The sequence below is a fragment of the Pleuronectes platessa genome, chromosome 2 (genome assembly GCF_947347685.1).
Source record: "Pleuronectes platessa chromosome 2, fPlePla1.1, whole genome shotgun sequence".
NCBI lineage: Eukaryota > Metazoa > Chordata > Actinopteri > Pleuronectiformes > Pleuronectidae > Pleuronectes > Pleuronectes platessa.
The window spans coordinates 16,939,718-16,959,960 of NC_070627.1; the positions used below are offsets into that span (position 1 = coordinate 16,939,718).

The window sequence follows — 20,243 nt, forward strand, 5'->3', positions numbered from 1 at the left end:
CTTTGGGGTTATTATCCGTGCTGGAGTTTTCAAATCCAAAGGGGAATCAACAGAATCCTTGTGAGATGCAGTAACTGGCAGAGAACTTTTACGTAAATGTGCAGGGATGTGGGAGCAGAGGTGATTGAAATATACAATTTAACACTTTATGTAGTCCTGGGTCCAGTTGACCCGAACATCACAGATGTAATATAAATGTGTAGGGGGGGGGGGGGGTTGAGTGTAAAGACACTGAATATATGTTCCTTTATATGTTAATCACAGAAAATGAGCCAAGGCCAATGAGTCTCAGGCTGAAAAAAATATTTGTCGCATCATTTTTCTTTTAGCAAACATTGAAAACGGGTCCCACAGACCCGAACACCATACAAGGGTTAAAAGACTGCGTGAAATGTGTTTGAAGATCGAATTGTGAAAGTTAAGTTACAAAGCTGGTTTTACTGTAATGAGTCAAACAGCGCTGTTCCATTTGAAAATATTCCCTGAATACAGTCGAGATGGCGAATCTCTCTTTTGAAATGTTAGAGACACAACTGGTGCAACATTGGTTTCGCCCTAATCCAAATCAGTTATGAGTTCGGACCCAGCCCCTGTGTCCACTGGTGTCCTGGTTCCACCCATGGCAGCGTAGTGGCGTGGGGCCGGCTCATCCCTGTGGCCCAGGGAGCGCATTTCTCAGCGCTGGTTCAGGGGTAAATGATGCTGGTCTTCACAGGTGACTGACGCAAGCCTGTAGCCGCCACCAGTTTAAATCCAAGGACTTTAAACATTTTTGAAATAGTCTCACTGCCTCCTGCAACGTTTGTATTGAGACCATGTTTACCAAGAGGTTTATAGCGCGACAGTCCTGCAACACTCTCGCAATACATCCTTCATGGAGCTTCTAATGTGTGTAGAGAGAGGGAGGGGTCTTATTCAACTGTACGGTCATTGTGTTGTGGTGTTGTGCTGGGTTTATTTGTGATTGGGTTCTGTAGCGATGTGTGATAGTTTTGCAGAGCTCTGTTCTCTTTAATAGTTGTGTTGCAGTCCTGTGATTGTGTGGCGCTATGTTGTAAAGTTGAAATTGTGTTGGGCTGTGTGATTGTGTTGCTGTTTCGCAGAGTTGTGGTGTGTAGTTGTGTAGTGCTGTTTTGTTGCAGGCAGCCGTAGCTTTCAGTCCAAGCCCAGGGAATCATCCTCTAGCTTCAGGGGGCGTGGCCTCTCCAGCTCGCCATCTTCCTCCTCCTCCTGCTGTTGTTGTTGTTAGCTCGCAGGCTAAACACGTTCCCTGTTTCCAGCGGCTAAAGAAGATTTAAAACTCACGGCTGAGTTACTGCAGCTAGCTGAACATTTCCTTCTCCCCGTCACCATGGACGAGGAGTATTACAGCACTGCCGGAGACTGGGAGGGCACGGACGGCAACTCGGTGAGACTTGTTGCTGTTGGTTCAGCATTAGCGTTAGCTTAGCTGCTCCTGCTGCTAACTAACTGTGATAAGTGAACATTAAGGTTCAGCTCAGACACGCAGAGGTCATGTGCAGAGACAGGTGAGTCCTCACATCTGTCCACATGTCCTGTGTGGTTTGAACTGAGCTGAGGGGCTCAGCTAGCTGCTAACACCGGCTACATGCTAACTAAAGACACAGCTGGTGGACTCGCTAACTGTTACTCACGTCAGTGCGGCTGCTAATAAACCTGTAGACTCACTTATGTCTTTATATCTGTTTGCATAATAGGACGTTTCTGGAGACCGTTGGTAAACATTAGAGCTCAATGACTAAAAGCTGGATCTGCAGCACAAAGTTGTGTTGATAACACTTGCACACGTTGGTTTGTCAGTAGTTTATAACATTTAAAATCCAGGAGTCGCATTCTACCGCTTTCAAATGGAAAGATCTCACAGTTTTTGATTTTCAAATACTTTGCTTTTTCAATAGATGATTATTAATAATGACACAACAATCAGATTCAATTCTTACCTGTTTTTAAAAGTTTCATATTGACACAGGGTTGATTGTGAGCTCCCCCCAACAACAGGGACAGATAAACACTCATCAACGTTATTCACAAATCAAAGATCCAGTCTGACTCCAAGTTTTTGTTTTAAAACATTGTGAGAGGCTCCTCACCTAAAACGTTCTGTATTCTGTCGAGTTCTATAAATGCACAGTTTATTCCGTCCCAGAACAAAGTCCAACAGCTTCCACTCTTTCTATAACCAGCTATAATAATTAAAGCAGTTTCAGACCAAACCTCATAACAGGTTAAAAACACAGTTTTTATAATTTCACAGTAAAGCTCTATTACACCCTAGTAGAACAGTAATGAATGAGAAGTGTCTGTATAATGAACTGTAACTTCATTATTGAACATTAGAACAGAGCACTTTAATGTAGAGATCCAATCTTTCTACTTATTAGGTTTATTGTGCACCAAACAGCCAAGTAAATACCCTAGTGTTGAAAACCTACTTGGGAATAAATACATTTCCAATTCTGATACCTGTTCTTTGGCTGAGTCATCTCAGTGTTGTCTGCCCTGTGAACATTTTACTGTATGTAAAGCAGAGCGAGGACAGAACATTACAGAGGTATAAACATGTGTCTTTTTGCAGGACGGTGTTTACGTTGAAGGGGAAAATGACGGGAAAATCCAGGAAGATTGTCTGCAGAAATTCACCAGCAGGGACTACATCATGGAGCCTGCGATCTTCAACACCCTCAAAACGTCAGCACCCATCTCCTCATAGCAACATATCATGAACCCTCAAGCATTCTGTGCAAGACAAAAAAAACACCAAGATGAGATTGAGAAGATTAAATTATCACTGGTGTTTTGACCTGTACGAGAAGAGGCTTGAACCATTCAGAACGTCTGAGAATTGGATGACAAAAACCATGTTTTTCCTCTCAGGTATTTCTTAGCAGGTGGCTCTCCAGAACACGTCATCCAACTTCTCTCCGAAAACTACTCTGCGGTGGCTCAGACGGTTAACCTGCTGGCAGAGTGGCTCATCCAGATGGGTCAGTAACAGACTGCTAAGTATGTAACTATAGCCTGGTTTGATGACCTTGTATTAATCTGTGCTCTCTGTATTGACTGCAGGTGTCGAACCTGCTCAGGTCCAAGAGCGAGTAGAAAACCACCTCAAGAGTCTCCTGATAAAACACTTTGACCCCCAGAAAGCAGATTCCATTTTCACTGTTGAGGGAGAGGTGAGATTTGTGAATTATACTAAAGCGTAATCATCAAGGTTACATCTCACCGAAGTTGTTATGAACTAAATATGTTTCGGTGAAATTCTCCGCCTGAGAAGAAGAGAGGTTGTGCGGATATAAAACTGAACGTGTCTGCTGTGTTCCCAGACTCCGGCCTGGCTCGAGCAGATGATTGCACACACCACGTGGAGAGATCTCTTCTATAAGCTGGCAGAGGCTCATCCAGACTGTCTGATGCTCAACTTCACTGTTAAGGTAAACCTACACAAAAACAACTTCACAGATATATTGCCTAATAGGCTTATATTGCCTTTTTCAATGGGAGGACTTTTTTTTTTATTTGATTTCATTGCAAATTTAGTATTTCTTTGTAGTTGATAAAAATAATTGAAATGTGAGGACATGATTTTGTAGTCTACTACTGTGATTGGCATTATTTGTATCACTGTAACTCACATATACTCAGATTATGGATAAATGACCTTAAAACATACAGTAATTTATAGTAGCAGGCAAAAGACAGCTAGATATGAAATGTGCGTTCTGAAGAGTTTTGGGGATGATGTCATGCTGTTTGTGTTTTCTGGACTAGCTTATTTCAGATGCTGGTTACCAGGGTGAGATCACCAGCGTGTCTACAGCGTGTCAGCAGCTGGAGGTTTTCTCCCGAGTACTGAGGACGTCTTTGGCGACGCTGATGGATGGAGGAGAAGAAAACCTGGAGAAGAATCTGCCTGAGTTTGCTGTGAGGCTTCTTTTAGGTTTCTCTCTGTAAACCACGATTCTATGAAATTAAACTTTATCATCTTTATTCAGCAATTCAATTATATCTTGAAGTCCTGCTGCTACTTTGCAGTGAAGATTTGATTAGGTTTTGCCAAAACTGGTTTTATTTTTTCAAATATCAGATCCTTTATATAATACTTTTTTTCTTTAGTTATTTTTATATATTATTAGCAACCTTAATTTTTTTGTGTAGTATTGACGATCAGACAATAAATTTGTCTCCACAGAAATGTATTCAAGAATTTGACAATTGATTATTCAGTTTTAAACTGGTTTTATTTAACTGAAAATCAAAACGAGGAATTTGGCTTCATCTTAGGATCTTGATTTGCTGTTTGTTTGTCCGGTGATCTCTGCTGAGTTGTTCCCGCCTCTCTCCTGCAGAAGATGGTGTGTCACGGCGAGCACACCTACCTCTTCGCCCAGGCGATGATGTCCATCCTGTCTCAGGAGGAACAGGGCGGTTCGGCCGTTCGTAGGATCGGCCAGGAGGTGCAGAAGTCCGCTCACGTGAGGTACAGTTCTCACAGTTTAGCTTGGTCTGCTCTATAGTTTCATAGAACAGAATCGATCAAGTGGATACATTTAAGATCAGAGTGTCAATCAGGGCTGTTTGAGACTGATCCAGGTTTTACTGAGTAAACTTATCCGTATCGTATCTACAGTGCCTTGCATAAGTATTCACCCCCTTTGGACTTTTCTACATTTTGTCATGGTATAACCACAGATTAAAATTTATTTCATCGTGAGTTTATGTAATGGACCAACACAAAATAGTGCATCATTTGGAAGTGGGGGGAAATATTACATGGATTTCACAATTATTTACAAATAAAAATCTGAAAAGTGTTGAGTGCATATGTATTCACCCCCTTTACTGTGAAACCCCTAACAAAGATCTGGTGCCACCAATTGCATTCACAAGTCACATTTGCAAGTCACATAATTAGTAAATAGGGTCCACCTGTCTGCAATTTAATCTCAGTATAAATACACCTGTTCTGTGACGGACTCAGAGTTTGTTGGAGATCATTACTGAACAAACAGCATCATGAAGACCAAGGAGCTCACCAAACAGGTCAGGGATAAAGTTGTGGAGAAATATGAAGCAGGGTTAGGTTATAAAAAAATATCCAGAGCTTTGAACATCTCTCTGAGCACCATAAAATCCATCATAAGAAAATGGAAAGAATATGGCACAACCGCAAACCTACCAAGAGGAGGCCGTCCACCCAAACTGAAGAGTCGGACAAGGAGAAAATTAATCAGAGAAGCAACCAGGAGGCCCATGGTTACTCTGGAGGAGTTGCAGAGATCCACAGCTGAGGTGGGAGAATCTGTCCACAGGACAACTATTAGTCGTCTACTCCACAAATCTGGCCTTTATGGAAGAGTGGCAAGAAGAAAGCCATTGTTGAAAGGGATCCATAAAAAATCCCGTTTGGAGTTTGCCAGAAGCCATGTGGGAGACACAGCAAACATGTGGAAGAAGGTGCTCTGGTCAGATGAGACCAAAATTGAACTTTTTGGCCTCAATGCAAAACGCTATGTGTGGCGAAAACCCAACACTGCCCATCACCCTGAGCACACCATCCCAACAGTGAAACATGGTGGTGGTAGCATCATGCTGTGGGGATGCTTCTCTTCAGCAGGTACAGGGAAACTGGTCAGAATAGAGGGAAAGATGGATGGAGCCAAATACAGGGAAATCCTTGAAGAAAATCTGATGCAGTCTGCAAAAGACTTGAGACTGGGGCGGAGGTTCATCTTCCAGCAGGACAATGACCCTAAACATACAGCCAGAGCTACAAAGGAATTTTGTTTGGATTAAAGAATGTTAATGTCTTAAAATGGCCCAGTCAAAGCCCAGACCTCAATCCAATAGAGAATCTATGGCAAGACTTGAAGATTGCGGTTCACAGACGGTCTCCATCCAATCTGACTGAGCTTCATCTTTTTTGCCAAGAAGAATGGACAAACCTTTCCATCTCTAGATGTGCAAAGCTGGTAGAGACATACCTCAAAAGACTTGCAGCTGTAATTGCAGCGAAAGGGGGTTCTACCAAGTATTGACACAGGGGGGTGAATACTTATGCACCCAACAGATGTCAACTTTTTTGTTCTCATTGTTTGTGTCACAATAAAATTTATTTTGCACCTCCAAAGTACTATGCATGTTTTGTTGATCAAACGGGAAAAAGTTTATTTAAGTCTATTTGAATTCCAGTTAGTAACAGTACATAATGGGAAAAAGTCCAAGGGGGGTGAATACTTATGCAAGGCACTGTACATAACTCAGTTAATCTCATTTTTGCAACAAGCCCCAGGACACAAATACCAACCTTCACTGCTGACATCCATTGTGTGATTATGATTCTTTTCTCAGAGGTCACGATGCCAGTCAGATTACCCTCGCGCTCGGTACAGCAGCAGCCTACCCTCGAGCGTGTCAAGCACTTGGTGCCATGTTGTCGAAAGGAGCACTGAACCCTGCAGACATCACAGTTCTGTTCAAGATGTTCAGCAGCATGGACCCTCCTCCTGTGGAGCTGGTGAGGACAGAGCGTCCCGACTCTATTTGTCCACTTTATACTTGATAAAGTGCTGACGACTGAAACCTTTTTCTTTCGCGTCTTTAGATCAGAGTGCCTGCGTTTCTGGACCTGTTCATGCAGTCACTGTTTAAGCCCGGGTCAAAGATCAACCAGGACCATAAACACAAATACATCCACATCCTGGCCTACGCTGCTAGTGTGGTGGAGACGTGGAAAAAGGTACAGACAACAGGGATGCAGTTTGAAATCTGCTGACTGGTTTGCAGTAGTTATGTTTTACTTGAAATTAATTCAAAGCAAGGTTTTATAAGATGTTGTCAACTGCTTTTGATAAATACTACATTTCTTTAATGCTACCTGGTCTCACACCTGCTTCTGAAGCTTTCTCTAACACGTGACAACATTTCATTCCCAGAACAAGCGAGTCAACATCAACAAAGATGAGCTCAAGTCGACGTCTAAGGCCATAGAGACCGTGCACAACCTGTGCTGCAATGAGAACAAAGGAGCCACGGAGCTGGTGGCCGAACTCGGCACTTTGTACCAGTGCATCCGGTGAGAGCAGCACTTCACAACCACAACCTCTGCACCACCTACACCTGCTAATCATAGTTAAAGTTAAGAAGAGGACTTGTTTATTATTATAATACGTTTTTATTGTTGCTATTAAGAGACAGACGAAATAATATACAATACATTCAGTTGGTGTAAATAGATGTCAAAGGTAGGTTTTTGCTGTAGCAGTGGAAAAAAGCGAAAAACATAAAACACCATAAAGGAAATATAGGGGAAAACAATTACAGAACACTGGAGTTAGCCCACTGACACTCTGTACAGTGGCACGACAGTCCTCTTTCATTCAATCAGCTGCACCCATTTCACACACTCATAAAAATGCTATGATAATGAAAGGCCGAAAATTCCCAGATCTGCCCCAAAATTTAAATAGTTGTCTCTTGGCCCATGTCCCAGCCTCTAACCAAGTCTTTAGAAAATAAGAGTCAGTTTTTGCATAATCCTGTTGACTGACAAACAAACGGACAAGGGTGAAAAACTAACCTCCATGGGGAGATAAAATGATTCACCAGATTTTATGAGCAACTGAATTTGTCAAATTATTTTTCTCGACTTGACTGACCCCTCTTTGTGTGTGTTTAGGTTTCCAGTCGTTGCCATGGGCGTGTTAAAGTGGGTGGACTGGACGGTGTCTGAGCCGCGGTACTTTCAGCTCCAGACCGACCACACTCCAGTGCATCTAGCTCTGCTGGACGAGGTGGGAGATCACTGTGAGAGGAAAGTGTAATTTTCAGTCTTAACGACGACAGAGTGAATTTAACCATGAACTCTTCCTCTGCACAGATCTGTACGTGTCATCAGCTGCTGCATCCACAGGTGTTACAGCTGCTCATCAAGCTGTTTGAGACGGAGCACTCTCAGCTGGACGTCATGGAGCAGGTGTGTGTTTGAATAATTCCAGTTTCACTTCCCAACGGAGGTCTGTATGTTCTGGCTGTGCCACTGTCATCTGACGCCATGTTGTTTCACTCCCCCCTCAGCTGGAGCTGAAGAAGACTCTGCTGGACCGAATGGTTCACCTGCTGAGTCGTGGCTACGTGCTGCCTGTAGTCGGTTATATTCGAAAGTGTCTGGAGAAGCTCAACACGGATATTTCCCTCATTAGATACTTTGTCACCGAGGTAACAGCAGCTTCTAAACTCGATACAATAAAATGTGAGAGAGGAAGTGATTCAATGTTTTTAATCCGTCACCGAAGTTACAGAGCCTGCAGATCCTGACAATCATGAACTATGATTTATACCTGAGGCTCTGAAATGGACTTAAAATAGATTTTAATATATCGAATCAACAATATATTTTATATTCATATTTCATATTTTATTTCAATATAATTTTGAGATGGACCTCACTGGGAGAATGGCTGATCGTGTGCACAGCGTGTATTTAATAAAATATCTGAATACTTATAAAGATAAATTATTATACAATTGGGATTTTTGTCCAAAATTTTACAAATCTTTCTTTTTGTCAACTGATCATAATTGAAAACAGGGCTGTTTTACCACAGAGTTTATAAGTATTTCCAACATGAACACCGATCAGAAAATATAACTTGTGTCTTCTGAAGTTTAGCTTTAACTCCAGCGTCTCTTTAAAAGGTGCTGGATGTGATCGCGCCTCCCTACACATCAGACTTCGTTCAGCTCTTCCTGCCCATCCTGGAGAACGACAGCATCGCAGGGACGATCCGCACGGAGGGAGAACACGACCCCGTTGCTGAGTTTATTGGTGAGTGATGTAATAATAGTTTTAACCCTCCTTATTAAGAGAGAATCGTGTTCAACGGGAGTAATTCAGTCATTCCATACCCAACTATATTAGAGCTTCACAAGTTGTACAAACAAAAGTAGGAAGTGAATTTCACAAATCGACACTTTGAATGTGAAACTAGAAGATGAAAAAAACGAGTATCGTGTTTAAATAGGAACACTTCCACTTTTCCTCCTCACTAACCTTTGCTTGGTTTTTCCAGCTCATTGCAAATCAAACTTCATCATGATTAACTGAAGTGGAAAAGGACACTGAAAACATTCTAGTTGGAGACGATCTGTGATCTCAACAATAACCAAATGCTCAGCTTGATGCTAGAGCTAATCGCTTGGAGACTAGACTTTTCAGTTTGACCAAGCGAATGAGGATCGTTTTTCTCCTTAGACGACAAAGAGGATATTGTCGCGGAGTCGGTGGAAATGTGGTAAACGACAGAAGAGGCTCTCTGAAGAAGCCGCTAACCGTTTTTCTTTTTCTTTTTCTTTTACAGTGTTATATTTTCTGCATTTCATGTTGATTCAAGCTGTGTTTTTAAATAAAAACCTGAATGTCGTTTTAAATCCTTTTTTTAAAATGCAATCACCATCATAAAAGGTCACATTTTTATGATTTTCCTTGAGAAACTGCATATATATAAATGCAGTGTTTCCCACAGAATTGATTGCGTCTATGGTGGCACCCCCCACACAGTTCACGAGTGACGGCCACAGAGTGAAAGTGAACATTGTCACATGTGTGAAAGCATAGCAATGAAAGCCATTCGCAAGACAACACATGACTGCAGCTGAAACTGGTAGGTCTGACTCTCTTACGTCATGAGAAGTCTACATTTATTTTTGGTTCAGTATGAAACTGGCAGAACATTAGAATGTAATGGGCCACCACAGTCTAGAATAATTAAAGGGAAACACTGAAATGCCCTTCTGTCTATTTGAGCCGTCAGATGTGAACAATAAATCCTTACTCTTTAAAGCTGATAAAAAAAAAGCAGTTAAGTTTCACATTCCAGGGTAAGGTAAGGTCACTGATGAGTGCAGACACAGTTAAGAATAAAATCGACCTCATCTGACATTGGTGAATATCGACTAAGACCTCGAAACCATAATCAGCATCAGATGTTTTCTCCAAAGAACTTTTCAAACATTTGTTACTAGAAACAGCCGCGAATAAATAACTTGACGACGGGAACATGCTTATGTTCTATCTACATGTGGTGAATACACAGTAGATAAACAGGTTATGCAGCACGAGTGGCCTGCCAAGTTTCTGTTTAATCATGTTATGATAGAGAAGGAGGAAACAGATTTTTTACAACAACATTTCACGGAAAGTACCTGATATACAAAGGATAAATCTTATCTGCGTTTCGACCGCAGCAACTTTCCCCCGGAGTTAAGAACCTTTGCAGCTACTCCTTGTGTTTCCACCACAGGGGCCGGGGTCTAAATAAACTTCTTTTTGCCCTAAAAAAAATCCTGTAGTAATTAGTGAAAGTGGTGGAACCTTTGGGGTTGGGGGTTGCGATGTTAAAAACTACCATTTGGTTGAATTCAAGTGTTTTATTTCAGCCATTTAAACGGTATCTGGGTAAACAGGTTACAGGTAACTGGTTTTATCACATGATGAAGCCACAGAAGAAGGCCTATGACAAATGGACCAATAACAAAGCAGAGCGTCACTTGTGTTTATTGGCATAGTTTGAGATAACAGATATGAGCTGTTTTCAACATGTGAGGTGTAGATTGTTCAGCAGGAAAGCAAAAAGAAAATTACATCAATTTTATCTCTACACTGACTGCATGTAAGGCACGAGTTCAAATGATTAGTGCACAAATCCTCTGTCAAGTCAACACATTTACATCAGGCACTGAAGCCATTCAGTGTCGGAGCTGTGCAGGAAGAAATAGCCATGTCCTTTGGCTGAGTCACTTTGCATTGCATTGAAAAACTTGATTTTTGAACATCATTTTAAAAATTATTTAAACTGAATGTATTCATCCTATAAAAACAGCTGTTAAACAAAGCTTCAGTGGCTGAATGTTTCACCTCCGCCACCATTCAAAAGTTTCAGACTGTTGAAAAAGTCGACACGCGTCACTGTGATAAAAAACTAACCTACGTTGATTAAGGCAGGTCTAATATTCAGCTGAAAGATCTGACCCAAGATATCTTACATTTTTTTTTAAAAATTAGAATTTCCCTTTTCAAGCTACTACATAAAAAAAATCCCCCCCTCTGCCTGAGACAGGAAGACATGGGCATGTGCATTGAGACTTCCGGAGACACTGGCCACAGGTCTCCTCTAGAGGGCGCCTTTCGCGACAATTGGGTCCCCGTACATGCAGTCTTCCTCCAACGCCAGGTTGTAGGTGCTGCCACTTCCTCCCTTGTAGGCACTGGTCACGATCCTGAGCCAGCCCTTCTCCCCCTGAACACAGATTATTCAGAAACTCATCATTGTGATAATTGATGAACTGTCATCAAACTTGCCACAGCAAACTGAAGGTGTCACCTGGGTCTTTAAAAAGGTGTTATAGGCATTTTTTGAAACGTTTAACCCCCATTGAGGGGTATGACTTTTTAATAATTAAATTACGTTTTTAATTCCAGAAATATCTGATATTTTTTGGCTTCAAGTGGCCATAACACTCCGTCGTAGCTCTGGTTACAATCACTCATAAATTTGAAAAGTAGAATAAGGCCTTTTTTTTTTTCAAATCAGTTTTTTAGGGGGTTTAAGTGACACATTTTTAAAACGATGAAAATAAAAAGAAAATCCTGCAGACAGAAATCTGCTGAAAGTCTTTACTTTTTCAACATCGATCTGACGAGCGCTCCCACTTTCACTGCATGAATTCCTCCGTCTGATGGCGACTTACCCACGGCTCTCCCCAGGAGTTGCGCACAACCCAAAATTCGACGCCGTCCTCAACTCCCCATCCGGCCACCGACACGATGTGGTTGATGCCAGCAGACTCCTGGTATTCAGAATAGATACCTCCGCTGTATGCGTCCAGCTTCTCTGTCGCCATAATCCCACAGCTGGAGAATACAAAACACCACAGATTACATCCTCGCTCCGGGTGAAGGACAAACAATGACTGACATCAGCAAAGCAGGGGATTTGGATATATGGTCATGTGATATTCCACAGCAATGATACAGAAGGCAATAGTGTGTTATGGATGACCGGCGCTGATATGGATGAGCTTAATTGATTTTGAAGGTATTTGTGAATCGCACAAAAGTCAACACTGCACTTCTTTGGACTCTGCACATGCCGAGTGTGAAGCTGTTAAATTGAACGGTTCTTGAGATATGAGTTCCACATGCAGACAGAAGGAGATAAATGAAGACGCATGAAATGACACTGAACTAACTGTTGTTCTGTTCCGAGGGAAGCACATAGCAAACCTGATTGGTCCTCCAGTGGAGATCTCTGCCATCATCTTCTCTCTCCCGCTGACATCTCCATAATCTCCCACTTTCCACAGAGTGTAGTTCTTCACTATGTTGCACACATTGAATGTGGTGCACGTGCCACATTGGTTGAAGGGCTTACATTCTGTAGAGAGGGACAGAGGACATGCAGAGCTCAGGCTCACAGTCTTCGTGTTTGTACGTAATCACTTCTTTGCTTTTTTTGCAGGACACTCACTCTGGTCTTTAGCCTGGTAATTGTTGCAGGTCTCGTCTGGGATCCCGTGTTCGCTCGCGTACTGCCAGACTCCGGTGTGATCGCCTCCGTGGCAACTGCCGGCGCCAGCGCAGTCGATCACATTCTGGACAGAGAGGTAGGCCGACGGCCACGCTGCTTTCCGCTTAATGTTGATGCGATCTTGACAGAGAGAAGAGTTCAATACAAATGAGAACTGAAAAAGCATGACCACCTTTTCTATTTCTGTGCAAAGAAGAAGTGGCACATTTATAATATTTCTGAGAAGCTGTTAATACACACCGAGTCTCCAGAGGGCAATTTGTCATGAGTCTTACCTGCCATGGCACTGGTGCTGCCATGAGCCCAGCAGGAGCCACAGTACTGGGGAATGTGCTGGTTGCGGGTGGTGCTGACATAGTTTACGCCACCGATATTCCTCCAGTCCAGCGACTTGGGCAGATCGGATATGTTTAAATACTCATGAGGTCGAGGATAGGTCCTGTGAACAGACAGGTCAGTAAACACATTAAAAAATGCTGCAGCTCCTTAGTATTCAATCAAGATCATTTGCTGTACTTGTCTCTTTTAGTTCAATGTAAACTGAACGTCTCTATTGATCAGACAAAACAAACTGATAAAGACGGACCTGAGCTCTAATGGTCATTTACTTCTAGGCCATTTTAAAGCATAAATGATTATGCGAATTTCCCCATTGTGGGACAAATAAGGGATTTCTTATCTTATCGTATTATTAACAGAACTTCAGACTGATTAACCCGCGATGAAAACATCCAACTGTTGTAGCAGGAAAGGGAGTCGTCTGTATTTAATTTCATTAGGACAAATCGCACTTGTGTTCTCAGCGACAGTACGTTAAGATTGCCTAAAGATCATTTCCTCACTCTTCTGTTTCATCCCCTTTCTTTGGAAAAAAAAAGTGTCCATATACGAGCGTAAAGAGTTTGAGGGAACATTAAGACAATCACTTCGTTAATCAAGATTGTGATGGAAAATGGAGAAACACAAACAAGGACTGAAGTCAGGTCTTTTGTCACATATCTGGGGATAGTGTTTTTTTTTTTTTGAAGAAATGACAAGTTTACAATCTATTTCATGTCATATGTAGTGTTTGTAACAAGGCCTGGTCATTAAATTGACTGGACTAGTATAAGGGTGCTCTTGTATAGCTATTTTTGTGAGGACCATTTTAAGCCTACAACCTACAGAGTGAGGACATTTTGTCTGGTCCTCACTTTCTGGCCAACCTTTAATGGACTTTCCAGGGGTTAAGACTTGGTTTAAGGGTAAGAATTGGGTTAAGGGGTGGGCATTTAGTTGTGATGGTTAAGGTAAGGGGATAGGGAATGCATTATTTCAATGAGTGTCCTCACTAAGACAGAAGTACAAACGTGTGTGTGTGTGTGTGTGTGTGTGTGTGTGTGTGTGTGTGTGTGTGTGTGTGTGTGTGTGTTAGATATGAGCCAGGGTTTCAGTCACATAAGCTCTACAACACAGCTCACTTCCTCAACATGTGATCAACCAAACCTCGTGATTGGTGGAAAGCGTTGACATTAGGCAACATGAAATCCCTAACCTCAAACCAGATTGATTGTTTTTGTTCTACTGTAAATAAAGCATTCTTAAACAGCACAAAGGGGAAAAGTATCACTTGCCCTCCTTTTCGTTGCTGTCAGCTGTTACTGATGGTAATGGTTTTCCATGAAGTCTTCCCAGTAAGGTGGAAAACCAACTTGGCTCTATGACATTAACCAGATTAACTCCGCCGGGATGAAACTGAAAGTTAACGATCTGTTACTTCACGTGTTTCTGATTTGAACTTACTTGAGTCCGAAGTGTTGGTTCCTGGGTCCGCGGACGTAGCAGGGCTGCTTCTGGCTGTAAAACACTCCGGCGGTGACCGCGGACACCAGCGCGGACAGCAGCACAGCGAGGAAAGCTCTGCAGGCCATCGGTCCCCGGGCAGCGGCTGGAGGAGTCAGTGAAGCGGCGTTAGACTGCGGGGAGGTGCAGGGAGGTGCAGGAAGCAGCCGGAGGAGGAGACAGATTCAACTACACTGAGCAGTGCTGCTGCTTCTGATTTTTTATGAATCTTGTTCTACTTATATAAGGGCGAGTGGCATCCAGCTTATGGGTGCACTACCGCCACCTCCTGTTCCGGAGTGTGGTTCAGAAAATACACTCCTGATCAAAATCTTAAGACCAGTTAAAAAATTGCATGAATTTGCATTTTGCACTGTTGGATCTTAGGAAGGTTCTAAGTAGAGCTTCAAAATGCAAAAAGAAGAAATGGGAACAAGAGACCAAAAGTTGTGAGCAGGCAATTTATTGAAAACAACAATTTAATTCAAATAGGCTGTTCATCAGCTGATCAAAAGTTTAAGACCACAGCCTTTAAAAGCCAAAATCTGTGCAAAAATTTGGATTCCATGTCATTTCCTGTCAAGTAATCACACTGTGAAGATCTCTTGATGGCAAAGGCAAAAAAGCTCACCGTCTTTGAACGTGGTAGGATTGTTGAACTGCATAAACAAGGCCTCTCACAACGTCCCATCGCTGCTGAGGTTGGACGCAGTAAGACAGTCATTTTGCATTTCTTAAGGATCCTCAGGGTTATGGAACAAAAAAATCAAGTGGTAGACCCAAAAAAATCTCACCGGCGCTGAGCCGGAGGATCCGAATGGCTGTCCGTCAAGACACGGGACGATCCTCGTCCCAAATTAAGGCCATTACTGGTGCTGACTGCAGCCCGATAACCATCAGACGGCATCTGCGAAGGAAGGGCTTCAAAAACAAGAAACGTCTTCAAAGGCCACGTCTCCTTCAACGCCACAAAAATGCCCGTTTGGACTTTGCAAGGGAGCACCAAACATGGGACATTCAAAGGTGGAAGAAAGTTTTATTCTCTGACGAGAAAAAATTTAACGTTGATGGTCCTGATGGCTTCCAACGTTACTGGCATGACAAGGAGATGCCACCTGAGATGTTTTCTACGCGGCACAGTGGAGGGGGCGCCATCATGATCTGGGGTGCTTTTTCCTTCAATGGAACAATGGAGCTCCAGGTTGTGCAGGGGCGTCAAACAGCAGCTGGCTATGTGGAGATGTTGCAGCGGGCATCCCTCATGACTGAGGGCCCTCGTCTGTGTGGTAACGACTGGGTTTTTCAGCAGGACAACGCTCCAATTCACAATGCCCGTCTGACCAAGACTTTTTTCCAGGAGAATAACATCACTCTTTTGGACCATCCTGCGTGTTCCCCTGATCTTAATCCAATTGAGAACATTTGGGGATGGATGGCAAGGGAAATTTACAAAAATGGACTTCAGTTCCAGACAGTGGATGCCCTTCGTGAAGCCATCTTCACCACTTGGCGCAACATTTGCACTAGCCTTTTGGAAACACTTGCATCAAGCATGCCAAAACGAATTTTTGAAGTGATCAACAATAATGGTGGAGTTACTCATTACTGAGTCAGTTTTTGACACTTTAATTTCTGTTTTAGGAGATTTTTTTTCTTTTTTTTAGCTGTGGTCTTAAACTTTTGATCAGCTGATGAACAGCCTACTTCAGTTAAATTGTTGTTTTCAATAAATTGCCTGCTCACAACTTTTGGTCTCTTGTTCCCATTTCTTCTTTTTGCATTTTGAAACTCTACTTAGAACCTTCCTAAGATTCAACAGTGCAAAATGCAAATTCATGCAATTTTTTAACTGGTCTTAAGATTTTGATCAGGAGTGTAGTTTATTATGAAGGGATTGAAACCGCGTGATATCAAGGTTTTATTACACGCCATCAAACATGAGGTTCTGTATCTCTGACATATTTGGTCCAATCGAGACCAAACTAGACATGTAAGGCAAGAGTCCCGGCCTGATGACATCTACACAGAAAAATCCTGACAATCACAGCTCCACCTGTTTGCTACAGGAAGTGACATGTTATATACTTTGATGCACTGCTCCTGGCCGCTTTACAATATACAGCTCAAAAGAGCTCAGTCAAGTCATAGGATCATGGTCAGAATTGTGACATTTCTTCAAACCGGGTAAACATTGAGGTGCGTCTAAGGTTCACCTTCGCCAAAGGAGATGATGTTGTCATAACTCCAATGTGCATTGTCCTATCAGCCCTAAACGTCTGTCACATGATCAGAGTCCAAGCCTGAAAAGCTCTATGTGTCAATATTTCCTAAGGGTCATAGCGCCACCTACATTTGTTTTAACATTGTCCAATTGACACAAAATGCTCACACTACATCAGAGACCCTACTTGAACAGATATATTAGTCTGTATGTAATAATACTGATGGCGCCACCTACTGGCAACAGGAAGTAAGCTTTGTTTTACAACTATCATTCAATTTACATAAAATTTCCCCAGTGTGATGTGCAATTGATAGCGTTGACCGTAATGACCAATTAGCAGGCAAGGATCGACATCATGTGACGGACGCAGGAAGTGAAGCATTTATCCATGCCGCAGTGCGCAAAACGCATGCAACGCTTCAAAATGCATGTGCTCGGGTCCGTTCAGTGCTGCTTTGCAGTCCTAGAAATTGTAATTATAATTATAATTTTTTCCCCCCATTTTTTATTACTATAGTCGGAAAATTATAATAATTACCAATAATTAACATTGTTGTTTGAGCAACACACATGGAGACAAAAGAAGCATATGATAAAATCACAGAATCTAAATCATTGATCAATGAAATTTTATTTGTATAGTCCATATTCACAAATACAATTTGTCTCGAAGGGCTTTAACAAGGTGTGACATTCTCTGCCCTTAACCTTCAACAAGAGTAAGGAAAAACTACTAAAAAGACATTTTAACAGGTTAAAAAGAACATAGAGGGACATCAGGAAGATAAGATTGATTAGAATAAACACTTTGTGGCATAATGGAAAGTCAATTAATTGATGGATTATTGTCAGTAATGGTGGAGTATAGCTTAGGAGAAATATTATATATCTAGCAATCTTGTTGTAAACATAGTCCATGGTCAGCTGCTACCTCAATCGTGGTCTACCACCACTATCAGATGCCAACACGATCCGCCATTATTATCGCGATCAGTCAGCTAGATACAGGATCCGCCAGGTTTAAATCACTGCCTTTAATGACTCAAGTCTATTTGAGTTTACAGAACTCAGCTGTGGCTCCAGAATAATAACAAACCCAAACTCCAGCATAGAGAGGCTGAGTGAATGTGGTCTGGACTCTGTGTAGGAGAGTCATGGTGTCAGAGACGCTGTAGAAGGACAGAACACCTGCAGTGTGATCCAGGTACACTCCTACTCTGGAGGACCAAGGACCTGACACTGGAGTCCTGATCCTGTTGTTATAAAAGATATAACTGTTTCCATAACAATGTAATGACCAAGATTTATCATTGAATCCAAATACACATTCTTGTGACTCTCCTTCTCTGCTGATATTCTTGTATGCGACTGCTACACTAACTAGTCCTCTCACCTCCACCTCCACCTCCCAGTAGCAACGTCCAGTCAGACTCTCTCTACTTAGGACCTGCCGCCAAACAGTGAATCTGTCTGGGTGATTAGAATGAGACTGTTCTTCTCTCATTAATGTTACTTTTCTGTTTCCCTCAGATAATAACAGATCTTTGTTTGCTGTGTTTGGATCCAGTGTGATTTCCTGTGAATATTTTAAGGATTCAGCTCTGGTCTCTGGCTCTGGTTGTGGAAGTAAAACATCCACTCGAGACACAATCTGTAAAATATCTGTCTCTGTCTCACTCAGAATGTCCTGCAGTCGACCTCTGACCTGTGACACAGCTGCTTTCACCTCCTCAAAGTACCTCAGAGGACGGATCCTGATGCTTGATGAGTGTGTAGATTCACTGAGTGACAGTGAGGAACAGTTGTGTAGAAACTGGTTGTGATCCTCTGTGTCTGAGAGCTGCTTCAGTTCATGGTCTTTCCTCTTCAGCTCAGTGATCTCCTTCTCCAGTCTCTCCTGAAGCTCTCTGACTCGACTCACTTCAGTTTCCTGCTGGGATCTGATCTGCTGCTTCACATCAGAGCATCTTTTCTCCAGCAGACGGATCAGCTCAGTGAAGATCTCCTCACTGTCCTTCACTGCTTTATCAGCAGAGCCATTGATGGCCCCCTCCTCCTTTTGAAGCAGCTTCACATCTTTCTTTCTGTCCTGGACTCTCTGCCGGATGGTTTGTCTCCTCAGCCCGAGCTCTCTCTGCCTCTCACTCCTTTCTGCTGCAGCTGATACTGTGTCGTGGTCTTTATGTTCATCCACAGAGCAGAGATAACAGATACACTGCTGATCAGTGCGGCAGAACAACTTTCTCACCTCATCGTGACGAGAGCAGATGTTCTCCTGGAGCTTCATGGAGGGCTCCACCAGCTTGTGCTTCTTAAATGCAGCTGACTGAAAATGAGGCTGGAGGTGTTTTTCACAATAAGAGGCCAAACAAACCAAACAGGACTTGAGAGCTTTCAGTTTTCTACCAGTGCAGACATCACAGGCCACATCTTCAGGTCCAGCATCGCAGTGATCAGCAGGAGCAGCTTGGAGTCCAGTCTTCTTCAGCTCCTCCACTAAATCAGCTAACATGGTGTTTTTCACCAGGACAGGCCTCTGTGTGAAGGTCTGTCTACACTGAGGGCAGCTGTAGCCTCCTCTCTCCTCCTCTTTGTCCCAATGGTTGTTAATACATGTCATACAGTAGCTGTGTCCACAGCCAGTAGTCACCGGATCCTTCAGTGGATCCAGACAGATCGAACAACAGAATATTTCTCTCTCCAGTTGATTTTCTTGCTGCGCCATTTTAGCTGGTGTCAGTGACTGTAGAACAGTTTCACTTTCTCTGAACAGAAACAGATCTCTGCTCCTCCCTCTATCGTTCACTACCTGCAGTGACTCATCTCGCACAGTTCAGGGCTTGTTATTCACTGGTCCTTACACTGACACACCTGTGAAGAGAGGAGACAGAGAAATAGCCTGACTGGAAGGAGCTGGTTGTGTTGTTGGTTTTTAAGGATTTACTGCATTTCACAGTGGCCTGTTCATACCTGGCGTTAAGAGGAGTTTTCAGTGAGAGTGCGTTATTCTTCTTTCACAACATACAGTAACAATTAAAGTCAAATCAAATAGATGCATTTAATAATAATAATAAATCACATCTTTATTTATAGAGCACACCTCAAAACAAATAAAGAAAAACTAGTACAATTAACAAATACATCTCCCCAATAGAAGAATGAAAACCTAAAAAGGTAGAGAGCTGAGATAACTTCTTCCTCTTTTCTTCACCAATCACAGCGCTGGTTGTTTATTTGATATTTAATTTCATTCAATTTATTATTAGTTTGATATATTTTAAAGTGTAAAATTAGATGGCCTAGTCTATTCATGGCTGATTATTTACTTATTGTTTTGTAAATTTGCAAATAAGGTGAAGAAAAGCACTGGAGTACGAACAGCAGCTTCTAATATAAACTTAGTTTGCAAACTACATTTCCATCTCTCACAAGAGCCAAACAGGCCTTATGGAGAATACAGATGATTCCATTATAAGTGTATCTGTCCCACCTGATCTGGATCTCTGCTTTGGAAATCATTTATATATTTGAAAGAGGTGTAAAAGTGTTCTTCGTAACACAAACAGTTAAATATTATCACTGTGAATGAG

The 20,243-nt window shown here is 42.3% G+C and overlaps 3 protein-coding genes across 3 annotated transcripts; 1 reads left to right on the forward strand and 2 right to left on the reverse strand.

Moving 5' to 3' along the window:
• Nucleotides 1-1,188: 1,188 nt before the first annotated feature.
• nelfcd (negative elongation factor complex member C/D) lies at nucleotides 1,189-9,443 on the forward strand. Its single transcript, XM_053433006.1, has 15 exons — nucleotides 1,189-1,408; nucleotides 2,597-2,709; nucleotides 2,896-3,005; nucleotides 3,088-3,197; nucleotides 3,348-3,455; nucleotides 3,793-3,945; nucleotides 4,371-4,501; nucleotides 6,373-6,538; nucleotides 6,626-6,760; nucleotides 6,957-7,096; nucleotides 7,700-7,814; nucleotides 7,901-7,996; nucleotides 8,098-8,238; nucleotides 8,719-8,848; nucleotides 9,093-9,443. Exons 1-15 carry the CDS (start codon nucleotides 1,352-1,354, stop codon nucleotides 9,125-9,127), a joined length of 1,740 nt encoding a protein of 579 aa, XP_053288981.1. The 5' UTR covers nucleotides 1,189-1,351; the 3' UTR covers nucleotides 9,128-9,443.
• Nucleotides 9,444-10,560: 1,117 nt separating this feature from the next.
• Nucleotides 10,561-14,626, reverse strand: ctsz (cathepsin Z). The gene is made up of 6 exons (XM_053433039.1): nucleotides 14,391-14,626; nucleotides 12,884-13,047; nucleotides 12,549-12,728; nucleotides 12,305-12,455; nucleotides 11,770-11,932; nucleotides 10,561-11,318 (listed from the first exon to the last, which is right to left on the reverse strand). The coding sequence occupies exons 1-6, from the start codon at nucleotides 14,516-14,518 to the stop codon at nucleotides 11,193-11,195; spliced, it is 912 nt and encodes a 303-aa protein (XP_053289014.1). The 5' UTR covers nucleotides 14,519-14,626; the 3' UTR covers nucleotides 10,561-11,192.
• A 2,639-nt stretch (nucleotides 14,627-17,265) lies between these two features.
• LOC128449724 (tripartite motif-containing protein 16) lies at nucleotides 17,266-19,468 on the reverse strand. The gene has a single exon (XM_053433018.1). It carries the CDS (start codon nucleotides 19,376-19,378, stop codon nucleotides 17,702-17,704), a length of 1,677 nt encoding a protein of 558 aa, XP_053288993.1. The 5' UTR covers nucleotides 19,379-19,468; the 3' UTR covers nucleotides 17,266-17,701.
• Nucleotides 19,469-20,243: the final 775 nt, after the last annotated feature.